This window comes from Saccopteryx bilineata, chromosome 4 (genome assembly GCF_036850765.1).
Source record: "Saccopteryx bilineata isolate mSacBil1 chromosome 4, mSacBil1_pri_phased_curated, whole genome shotgun sequence".
NCBI lineage: Eukaryota > Metazoa > Chordata > Mammalia > Chiroptera > Emballonuridae > Saccopteryx > Saccopteryx bilineata.
Genome location: NC_089493.1, coordinates 291,139,384 through 291,149,869, shown reverse-complemented (window position 1 = coordinate 291,149,869; position 10,486 = coordinate 291,139,384). Strand labels below are relative to the sequence as shown.

Sequence of the window (10,486 nt, the reverse complement as noted above, 5' to 3'; positions counted from 1 at the left end):
GGCTAAGGGAAGAACTGGCGGGTGTGTTTGGGATGCGCCCGGAATCCAGTGCAACTGAGGAAGTGGAGGCAACTGGGGGAGGGGTCAGCAGCAGAAGACAGAAGTGAAGCCTGACCCTCCCCCCCCCTTTCCTGTGGCTGGGCCACCTTAGCTTGCCTCTGAGTGACACCTCGGGCTGCAGCCCCACTGTTCCCCCTCTGTCAGCAGAAATATCTCTCTCTTCTGACCCCTCCTGCTAGAGCCTCGGCCAGCCAATCCCTGATCTGGGGGAGGGGGGAGCCTGGCCCCCCCGACTCGCTCATAAGGACCAGCTGGGGGCTGGGGGGGGTGGCCAGCTGCTGCCAGTGGGACGGGGGTCAGAGCTTTGTGGAGGGAAGAAGAGCCTGGGGGGGGCAGGAGAGAAAAAGGAAGAAACCCAGACCCATAGGCAGGCGGACACACTGAGCAAGGCCCCCCACGCGTGAGGACCCCCCCAGAAGGAACACCGCCCCCTGGCCCCCAGGAAGGGAGCGCAATGGAGGCTGCACACTCCAAGAGCACAGAAGAATGTCTGGCCTATTTTGGGGTGAGCGAGACTACAGGCCTCAGCCCGGACCAAGTTAAGCGGCATCTGGAGAAATATGGCCCCAATGGTAAGTGCCCTTTGGAGGAAAGGCTGGTAATGCCCCCTTGCACCCCCGCAGCGTGTGCACATGCTCACGTGTGTACTCACACTGACATACGCCAGAGCCTCTCCCTCTGGTGTCTAGGGGGAGCGCTGGGCCATGGTCCAGTGACTGCAGAGGGGAAGAGAATGCTGGGAACAGGGTCTGTGGGACCCGGAGTTCGGGAGGTTTGGTTTTATGGGATGACCTTGGTGAACCTCAGATGCCCTACGGATGGCCTGGTTCTCCTACCTTAGCTGCGGACCTCTGGGTGTGGGGGCATTTGACTGAACCCCAAATGAGTATGTCCTTTTCTTCTTTTTCTCTGGGTAGAGCTCCCTGCTGAAGAAGGTAAGCTACCTGTATCCCTGGGTTGTCACAAGTGACCCCTAGCTCCCCTGAGCCCCACTCCCTTCTCCCTGCCTCCTCCCGCCTTACTTCTGGGGCAGATGTCCCTCCCCGAGGGTTCTAGTCTGGTGGGGGGCAGACGTTCCCGGGTACTTTCTCCCTGAGGCATCCAGTCCGGAACAAGTGCCCGCCACTTTGAAGAAGAGGCCTGGTTTCGAGCCCTAGCAAGCTCCCTCAGCCCTTCTCTAAGTACCAAGGGGCCTGCCCATCACCCCAGAACCTCACCGCTCCAGGCGGGAAGGCAGGGCACTCTCAGTCCCCGGACCCCAGCTTGCACCTGGAGCCCACGGGTCGGTCTGCTAGACCTTAACCGCGGAGAACCCCCGTCCCTCGCCTCTCCCCTCAGGGAAGTCTCTGTGGGAGTTGGTGGTGGAGCAGTTTGAAGATCTCCTGGTGCGGATCCTGCTCCTGGCCGCCTGCATTTCCTTTGTGAGTGTGGAGGGCGTCTGGGGGAATGGCTGGGGTTCAGGGTTGGGGAGCTGTGGAGAGGGTACAGGGGTTGGGCTCCAAATCAGAGGCTGCTATAGTCCAAGCCCTCAAGCTCCTGTTCTACAGACCAGAACCGAGGGGGGTGGGGGGGGTGGAGCTGATCTGCGTCCTCTTCTGTCCTTCCCCGCACCCCGCAGGCAGGTTTTATTTTAAGCTTTAAGGGTGTTCTCAGCCAAAACACTGAAGCTAAGCCACCCCCAAAGCTTCAAGGGCTCCGACGGCTCGGGTTACCCCATGAGCACGGGGCTCCGGGACTAGACACTGCCGCCACCTACGGCATCACTACTCCCTTCGTGCCCTGGGCCCATGCGCCATTCCGCCAATCCGCGAGCAGCCTGGTGCCGCTGCCCCGCCCTCCTGGCACTGATTGGTGGAAGCAGACTCCTTTCCAGCAGCGGGAAAGAGGGGCTTGTGCGAGCTGGACTCCACATGTTGGAAGGCCCAGCTCTCTCTGCCTCTGGCCTTGCCTCTTTGCCCCCCAATCCGGTCTGGCCCTCCTGAGAACCCCCTCCTCAGCACTGTGTCCGGGCCCTCCCCTTCCCCGCCCTCCGCAGCCTCGTCACAGCCTCCTGGGGGCCTGGCACCCTCCTTGTCCTGAGGTCGCTCCGCACCCATCTTCCCAGCGGCCCCTCCTGCGGCTGGTAGTTTCTTCCTCAGCATCTTAGTCCTGCTGGGAGACAAGACTCTGGAGGCAGAAAGCCTTCCTGTCCCCTGGGCGGCTTCGCGAAGGCCCTGTGGGCCCCTGAGCCCTCGCTGGCAGGGCCTCCCTTCTCCCTTCTCAGATTTGCTCCTTGACATTTGCCTGTGGCTGCGGCCTTTGCCTGGCAGAGGCAACAGCTGGGGTGGGGTGTGTACAGGAGGCCCAGTAACACTATCCCCCCTCCTGCACCCTCATGAAATTGGAGCTCCCCTGCCCTGGGCTGTGGGGGAGGGGTACGGGTGGGCCAGGCACCCGCCCATGAGGACCACAGGGTTTTTCCTATCGAGTTTTGGCTCCCATGGCATGGATGGAACTCGGGGGGTGGTTGGCCTGGGTGTCCCTTGAGCTTTGTTTACAAGCCAGCGACTCAGGGATGACTTGGGCATGTCTGTGCCCGCCTGTTCCCGCTGAATCTCAGCAGGGGTAGTGCTTGTGTGACTGTGCCCCTTGGCGTGTAGACCTCGCATAGAGGCGTGATGTCGAGGCCCGTGATGGCTGCCTCTTTGCCTGCACGTGGTCTCACCTTCATTTGCTTCCTTTACCTGTTTGAGGGGCCATGTTTCCTGTTCTTTCCCTTTCCCTGCTTCCCAGGTGCTGGCCTGGTTTGAGGAAGGGGAGGAGACCGTCACTGCCTTTGTTGAGCCATTTGTCATCCTCTTGATCCTCATTGCCAATGCCATCGTGGGGGTTTGGCAGGTGAGCTTTGACCCCTCCTCACTCCTTCACATCCTGGCGCTGAACAGGAGGCCAGCCGCCCTCACCCCCTCTGTCCCTCTGTCCCTCTGTCCCTTCCCCTGCACTTGCCTTGCTCTCTGGTCCTATTGCTCCATTTGGAAATGGGACAGAGTGTTGTAAAGATTGGGGGGGGGGGAACCGTTGCTCCCACTGTCACTAGCTGGCTGTATAATAACCCTGAGCCTCAGTTTCCTCATCCATAAAATGGGACCAATAATCTGTCGCTCAGAGTTGAAGATGATGAGGGCAAACGCGCCTGGCCCTGTGCCTGGCAGATGGTAGAAGTTCAATAAGTACTAGTTTGAGTTTCTTCTTTCTCTTGCCTTACACCCTCGACCTTTCCTGTCCCCTGCTTTCTGAGTTTCTTTGACTCATTTTTCTTTTCTCCCTAAAACCTCCTTACCTGTTTACAGCCCTAAGTGACAGTTTCCTCAGTGCACACACTGACCCTCCTGTGTGCTCCGTCTGCTTCCCTGTGCCAGGAGCTAGGACTGCATCACGTCCCCCTTGCTCTGTGATGTCCTTGGTGCCCCCAGGACTCTGGACCCTGCTCTGTCATCTCTACACTCTGCCCTCCCTAGCCAGCCCCCTCCCTTCCACAGCCTTTCCCCCTCTGATGACCCTCCTGTGCCCCCAGGAACGTAACGCAGAGAACGCCATTGAGGCCCTGAAGGAATATGAACCCGAGATGGGTAAAGTCTACCGGGCTGACCGCAAGTCAGTGCAGAGGATCAAGGCTCGGGACATTGTCCCCGGGGACATTGTGGAGGTGGCTGGTGAGTGATGGGAATGAGTGGTCCAGAATGGGAGGCTTTGGGGTTGAGGCCAAGAAGATGTGTGTGGTTGGGGATAGGGGCCGGTTAGTCCAGGGGGTAGCCAGGGTGGTGGAGTCTTTGCTTCTCCTTCCCAGACTTCTCAGGAGGTCATCCCAGGGCACTGTGGCCACAGCACCCTCTCCCTGTCAGTGTCTCCGCAAGAACAGCCAGTCCTGTCCCTGAAGCTGCACAGACCCTGTCCCCCGCCTCTCACCCAGTACTTGCAAGCAACAGGTGGGGCCCAGTCCCTGCCAATGGTCCCGTCCCCACCCCCTCCCGAGGCCTGGCTCCCCTCTCCGTCCTCCCACCCCCAAGCTTGGTCAGCCTGAAATCTTGACCTCTCCATGCCCTTGAGGCCTCTCAAAGGAGAAGGAGCGAGGGTAGAAGGGAGGAGGGGGGCCACAGGCTCAAGCCCCCGACCATGTAAGGGAAACTGGGCCCCAGCGGCGAGCACGGGACCGGGAGGAGGAGAGCTCAAGGAGGGGCCCCGCCTCTCCGGTGAGGGACACTTAATGCCTGACCAGGGAGAGGTGGGGGCCGGGTGGCTAAGATTACTGCGATTCTGCCCCCTTCAGCGGTTTTATATTTGCCCTGCGCAGGCCTCCCCACATCTCCAGGCCCCTGGCTCGGGAGATGTATCTTCCTCAGTGGGCTTCCCTCCACCAGACACCCACGTTGCCACCATGGGCAACTTGGAGAGAGGGAGGGAGGGAGGGTAGGCCGAAGACCCCGCTGCCTGTCACAGGGTTGTCGGCTATGGTGACAGTTTGGAGTCAGCACCGTGCATGTCTATAAATATCACTTTGACTTGGGTGACAGGGTGTCCCGCCCAACGTCATGGCCGACCTCCTCCCTCCTCCGTCAGCTTCCTCTGGCACAGGAAGAGGAACCTTAGAAACAAGGGGAGGAGAGCGGGCGAACTGCATCCCCCGTCCCATCCTTGGGACCAGGCAGGATTGGGCAGAGGCCCTGGGAGGCATTTCACTTCCTCAGTGGTCTCAAGTCTGCTGGGGCACCTGCCAGGCAGCCTCCCCGCGAGGCGGCGCCCTGGACTGACCCCCTGCCTTCCGGGCCCCCCGCCACGTCGCCTCAGCTCTCTGCTGTGTGCTGCTGCCCTGGCCCCCCAGCCCTGGCTCGGGCACACCTCCCCGGCTGCCCATCTCCCCAGCTCACTCTCCGGCTCCTGCCCCGCCCCCCGTGCTCGCACTGCCAGCCGGTTCGGATGTGTCTGATTTCCCAGTTCCCGTATTTGTTCCTGTCTCTTCTTACCCTCCTTGGCTGTTCTACTTCATTCTCTTCCCCCAACACACATCTCTCCACCTCACCCTGTTTTCTTTCTTTCTTTTTTTCTTTCTTAAGATTGTCTTTATTGATTTTACAGTGGAGGGAGTGAGAAGTATCCACTCATAGTTGCTTTGCGTTAGTTGTTCATTGATTGCTAGTCCTATGTGCCTTGAGCGGGCAAGCCCTGGGTTTTGAACCAGCGACCTCAGCGTTCCAGGTCGTCATTTTATCCACTGCGCCACCACAGGCCAGGTCTCACACTGTTTTTTGTGGGTTGTTTTTTTTTTTAGTTTCTTCCTTGCCTTTCCCTCCTCACCTTTCTCAGCTTGGGTCTCTCTCTGCCTCGCTGGCTCCCACTCTCAGGGTTAGTTTCTCGTTATCCAGCTGAATCATTCACACCTTCCCCGCAGTCACTCAGCGTGCGTGTGTTCAGCAGGCAGGCCACACGCCAGACCTGCCTCCACGGGCGCGAGCCCAGTGGGGAGAGAAGCTTCAGCGAGGGGACGCTTGGAGTGAGTGTGGACGGGGAGACGCTGGGGCTACAGGAGTGCACGCTGAGGGCCTGACCCGAGCCCAGGGCTGGGCACCCAGCCCGGTGACCACTCCAACACCTGGAGGCTGAGCTGAGGAAGTTGGACAAAAAATTACGTTTTTCTTAGGAAGGAAGAAAAATAACTTTCTCAACTGACATCACTCTCCTCTGCTTTCTCCACAGTGGGGGACAAAGTCCCTGCAGATATCCGCATCCTCTCCATCAAATCCACCACCCTGCGGGTTGACCAGTCCATCCTGACAGGTCCGGTGGCCCAGGGGGGAGGGAGCACGCCTCCAGGGAGCATGGTCACGGGTTTGATGAGCAGGAGCTGGGGGGACAGATGGGGGCGAAAGTCCCCGTGAGAAGAGAACCCCTGACTGTAGTCCCCTCCCGGGTCCACAGGGGCGGGGCATCGACAGCCACACTGCTCAGCTTTACTCACTGTTGCAAAACTGAAACACAAGGGCCATGGCAGAGGGTGGGACGTTTGTGCCCATTTTTCTGATGGCCATCGACCCGTCCTTCCCACACAGACTCTCATCCAGAGAACTGTCCTGGATGCTTAAAAGCCCACAAGTATAGAACTATAGATTCTAGAACAAGAAGCAGGGTTCAGAGGCACATAAAACAAAGCTGCTTCTGTGTGTCCACTGGGAGAAAGAGGGCGAGGAAAGGCCAGTGGGCATCCCCCCTGGCCCAAGGAGGCCAGGCCTGTCTGGCCCAGGGTGCTTGAGCCTCTGCCACTTGGGTGAGGGAGGTGGGGTCCCATGGCTCAGGGCCTCCCCCTCCTAAGAGCGTGCTCTACCGTGGACAGTGCACTGTCACAGAAGTCTTGATTTCTTTTTTTTTTTTTTTTGTATTTTTCTGAAGCTAGAAACGGGGAGAGACAGTCAGATAGACTCCCGCATGCGCCCAACCGGGATCCACCCGGCACGCCCACCAGGGGGCGACGCTCTGCCCACCAGGGGGCGATGCTCTGCCCCTCCGGGGCGTCGCTCTGCTGCGACCAGAGCCACTTTAGCGCCTGGGGCAGAGGCCAAGGAGCCATCCCCAGCGCCCGGGCCATCTTTGCTCCAATGGAGCCTTGGCTGCGGGAGGGGAAGAGAGAGACAGAGAGGAAGGAGAGGGGGAGGGGTGGAGAAGCAGATGGGCGCTTCTCCTGTGTGCCCTGGCCGGGAATCGAACCTGGGCCGCCAGGCCGATGCTCTACCACTGAGCCAACCGGCCAGGGCCTTGATTTCTTTCTTGATTTTACCAAGACCTTGTTCTGGAATATACATATCATCATCACCATTTTAGAGAGGAGCAAACAGGTTAAGCGATCCTAAGTCCTGCGGCTTGTCCATGGCGAAACCGAGGCTTGGGTTTCTCTAAGTGCAGTGAATTTCCCATTTGCCTCCAGTGGCTTCTTCCAGAGTCCAGACTTCCTGCAGGATTGCTGCTTGGTCCTTAACCAGGCCCCATGCTGTCAAACAGGGAGGGGAGTCAGGGACAGGAAGTATGGGAGAAGGACGTGATGTCATCTGCAAACCCCCCTTGTCCCTTTCTCCACAGGTGAGTCCGTATCTGTCATCAAGCACACAGAACCGGTTCCTGACCCCCGAGCTGTCAACCAGGATAAGAAGAACATGCTTTTCTCGGTGAGCCATTCGGGGCCAGCTGTCGTGTGCCCGAGCCGGAGGCCCTGGCCTGGGAGGGACACGGCAGTGCGAGAAGAGACCAGTGCCGCCGTGGAGGGCCCGCGGTGTGAGCGTCACCTCCTGCCTCATTCCCTGCCTTTTTCGCCTCCCCAGGGCACCAACATCGCCGCCGGCAAGGCCATAGGCATCGTTGCCACGACCGGCGTGAGCACGGAGATTGGGAAGATCCGCGACCAGATGGCCGCCACGGAGCAGGAGAAGACGCCCCTGCAGCAGAAGCTGGACGAGTTTGGCGAGCAGCTCTCCAAGGTCATCTCGCTCATCTGCGTGGCTGTGTGGCTCATCAACATCGGCCACTTCAACGACCCCGTCCATGGCGGCTCCTGGTTCCGCGGCGCCATCTACTACTTTAAGATTGCCGTGGCCCTGGCCGTGGCGGCCATCCCAGAAGGTACAGCAGTCCCCCACCCCCCCACCACTCGCTAATCTCATCTACACAGACCGTTTGTCCAAATGAGGTAACAAGTCTCAGGGACTGGGGCCTCATATCTTTGGGGGCCATTCCTTCCATCACCCTCCCCCATTCCCCCCACAGGCCTGCCTGCAGTCATCACCACCTGCCTGGCCTTGGGCACCCGCCGGATGGCAAAGAAAAACGCCATCGTGAGGAGCTTGCCCTCTGTCGAGACCCTGGGCTGCACCTCTGTCATCTGCTCCGACAAAACAGGCACCCTCACCACCAACCAGATGTCCGTCTGCAAGGTCAGAGAAGGGCGGGCGACGCCCACTCAGGAGACCATCCTGTGGGGAATGAGCCCTGAAGATAGGGTCACCCGTTCATCACTAACAGCTTCGCATCTGACCTGGGAAAGAAATGCTCGCAGGGCAAATAGAGTGCCATCCTGCAAGCGATGAGAGGGGTCAGAGGGGCCCCTCTGCCCGGCCGGCTGCGCAGCTCCCGACAGTGCCGTTCGGGTGCCAGGCCTGGCCCGGTGCTGTCCCTCGTCCGCCACAACAGGGCGGGGAAAGGGCTCGAGTACCCCGTTTCCGGAGGAGGAAACGGGCTCTGGGGAACGCGGCCCACAGTTCATAAGGAGCAGGACTGAGTTTCAAACCCACGTCTCTCTGGCCCGGAGCTCTTACCTGTCCCCAGATGAGAAAGCAATGATTTAAGCACAGTTATCAAAGTAGTTTTTTGTTTTTGTTTGTTTGTTTGTTTGTTTTTTTTGTGGCAGAGACAGAGAGAGAGTCAGAGAGAGGGACAGATAGGGACAGACAGACAAGAACAGAGAGAGATGAGAAACATCAATTTTTCGTTGCGGTTCTGTAGTTGTTCATTGATTGATTTCCCATATGTGCCTTAATTGGGGGGCTACAGCAGACCGAGTGACCCCTTGCTCGAGCCAGCGACCTTGAGCTCAAGCTGGTGAGCCTTGTTCAAACCAGATAAGCCTGCACTCAAGCTGGCGACCTCGGGGGTCTCAAACCTGGGTCCTCCATATCCCAGGCCGACGCTCTATCCACCGCACCACCACCTGGTCAGGCTATCAAAGTAGTTTAAAAACAACCCTGTGACCCGGTAACACCCGTGCTTCTTTCCTGATGCATTGAAGTAGTGAGTCGAGCAGCGGGTCTATGAACTACCGTCATGCTGAAGTGGTAGGTCATAGCCCGCATCTGTAATGGAAAGGAAACGCGAAATGTCAGTCAGAGACAAAATTTAAAAATCTCTCTTTTTTTTTTTTTTTTTTTTTTTTGCCATCAAAGTTTACAAACCCCCTTGGCGGGGTGGGGTCATCTATGGGCCCAGGCCAAAACCCGTGCCCCCAACAAAGTTCTTGGAAAAAATGTCTCCATGCATTATAAATTGCTGTTGTGGGAATCGAGGCCTCTGTGGTCAGACCAGGGAGAGAGAGGCTGTGCCCTGGGCCCCTCGGGACCATTTGAAAGCCTTGGAGAAGGCTGACTGGAAGAGGGTGTATTTCACTTTGTTTAACCCGAGTTCCCCAAACTTCCTTGACTACAGAAGCGTTTTGTCTCTGAAGCCCTCTCCCTTCCACGCCTGCCCCGGTTCACAGCGGCTGCTCCCTGTGCACACTCCGTGCTCTCCCTCCGTCCAGAGCACAGCCTTCAGCACCAGGCCCCAGGCCGGTGCAGCTGAGCTCCTGTCCTGTCTCATTGCCACACTTGACAGTCAAAAGAGATCTAGGGAAATGACTTGAATTTCTACCTGTTCCTGCGAGACTAGCAGATCTAGCCGCAAGTGGCTGGAGCTGTAGATGAGGCACGTGTTCACCAGGGGACGGGGAGCGCAGTCCCCACGGTGCACTGTTGTGCCTGTCTTCACTTCTGTGCTAAGGCCACTAACCAAACGTGGAGAACGAGCTCAGGGGAACGGGGGAAGAGGGGACGACGCAGGGGAGCAGGGAGAAAGCCGGAGATGGTAGGACGTTCCCTTAGTCTGCCCGGGTGGCCGGGCAGAGGGACCCTCGGGGCCGGGGCCTCCCCTCGGTGCAGACCGCCCTTGGGGGAGGAGAGCCAGACATCCACGCACGCACCCCTCTCTCCTGCAGATGTTCATCCTCGACAGGGTGGACGGGGACTCCTGCGTCCTGAACGAGTTCTCGATCACCGGGTCCACGTACGCCCCAGAGGGAGAGGTGTAAGTTCCCCCAGTCTTCTCAGCTCTTCATGCCCCCTCCACGCCCCCTCCTTCCTCCCTGGGGCCCTCCCTCTGCTCTTGTCTTCCTCTCTCTCTCTTCTTCCTGCCCTGCCCTCGCGCTCTGTCCCCCCTGGTCTCCGAGTTGGTCGCCGTCCCCCCAGCTGTGCCTCGCCACTGTCCCCTTGCTCTCTCTACGTCTCATTCCCCGTTCTTCTCTGCTTGTCTCTTTTCCTTCCTTCCTCCTCACCCCGCTGCCAGCTTGAAGAATGACAAGCCAGTGCGGGCAGGGCAGTATGATGGGCTGGTGGAGCTGGCCACCATTTGTGCCCTCTGCAATGACTCCTCCTTGGACTTCAACGAGGTAACCTCTGCACTCCTGAAGGAGCCCCGTCCTTCCCTTTCCAGCTGGCTCAGAGTCCAGGTGTACTCACTCCACTGCTCACAAGGAAGGGGTCATGGGGAGGGGGTCCCTGGTACCAAGTCCTTTCCTGGGGGTAAGGGAAAGGGAGTGGCTTGCTAGGTGGAAGGTGGGTATGATGGGACCGGGAGCCCAGGAACCTACTTCCTCTTCCTC

At 58.8% G+C, this 10,486-nt stretch overlaps 1 protein-coding gene across 2 annotated transcripts in view; it reads left to right on the top strand.

The window, feature by feature from the left end:
• The first annotated feature begins 320 nt into the window (after positions 1-320).
• The window catches only part of ATP2A1 (ATPase sarcoplasmic/endoplasmic reticulum Ca2+ transporting 1), a 17,575-nt gene continuing 7,409 nt past the window's right edge, over positions 321-10,486 (top strand). For both annotated transcript variants that reach the window (XM_066275515.1, XM_066275516.1), the window contains exons 1-11: positions 321-632; positions 978-995; positions 1,399-1,481; positions 2,833-2,937; positions 3,614-3,752; positions 5,791-5,871; positions 7,165-7,250; positions 7,404-7,701; positions 7,846-8,012; positions 9,824-9,912; positions 10,171-10,273. In XM_066275515.1, coding sequence (XP_066131612.1) covers positions 515-632; positions 978-995; positions 1,399-1,481; positions 2,833-2,937; positions 3,614-3,752; positions 5,791-5,871; positions 7,165-7,250; positions 7,404-7,701; positions 7,846-8,012; positions 9,824-9,912; positions 10,171-10,273 — 1,287 coding nt within the window. In that variant the 5' untranslated portion in view covers positions 321-514. The remainder of the gene's footprint in view (positions 633-977; positions 996-1,398; positions 1,482-2,832; positions 2,938-3,613; positions 3,753-5,790; positions 5,872-7,164; positions 7,251-7,403; positions 7,702-7,845; positions 8,013-9,823; positions 9,913-10,170; positions 10,274-10,486) is intronic.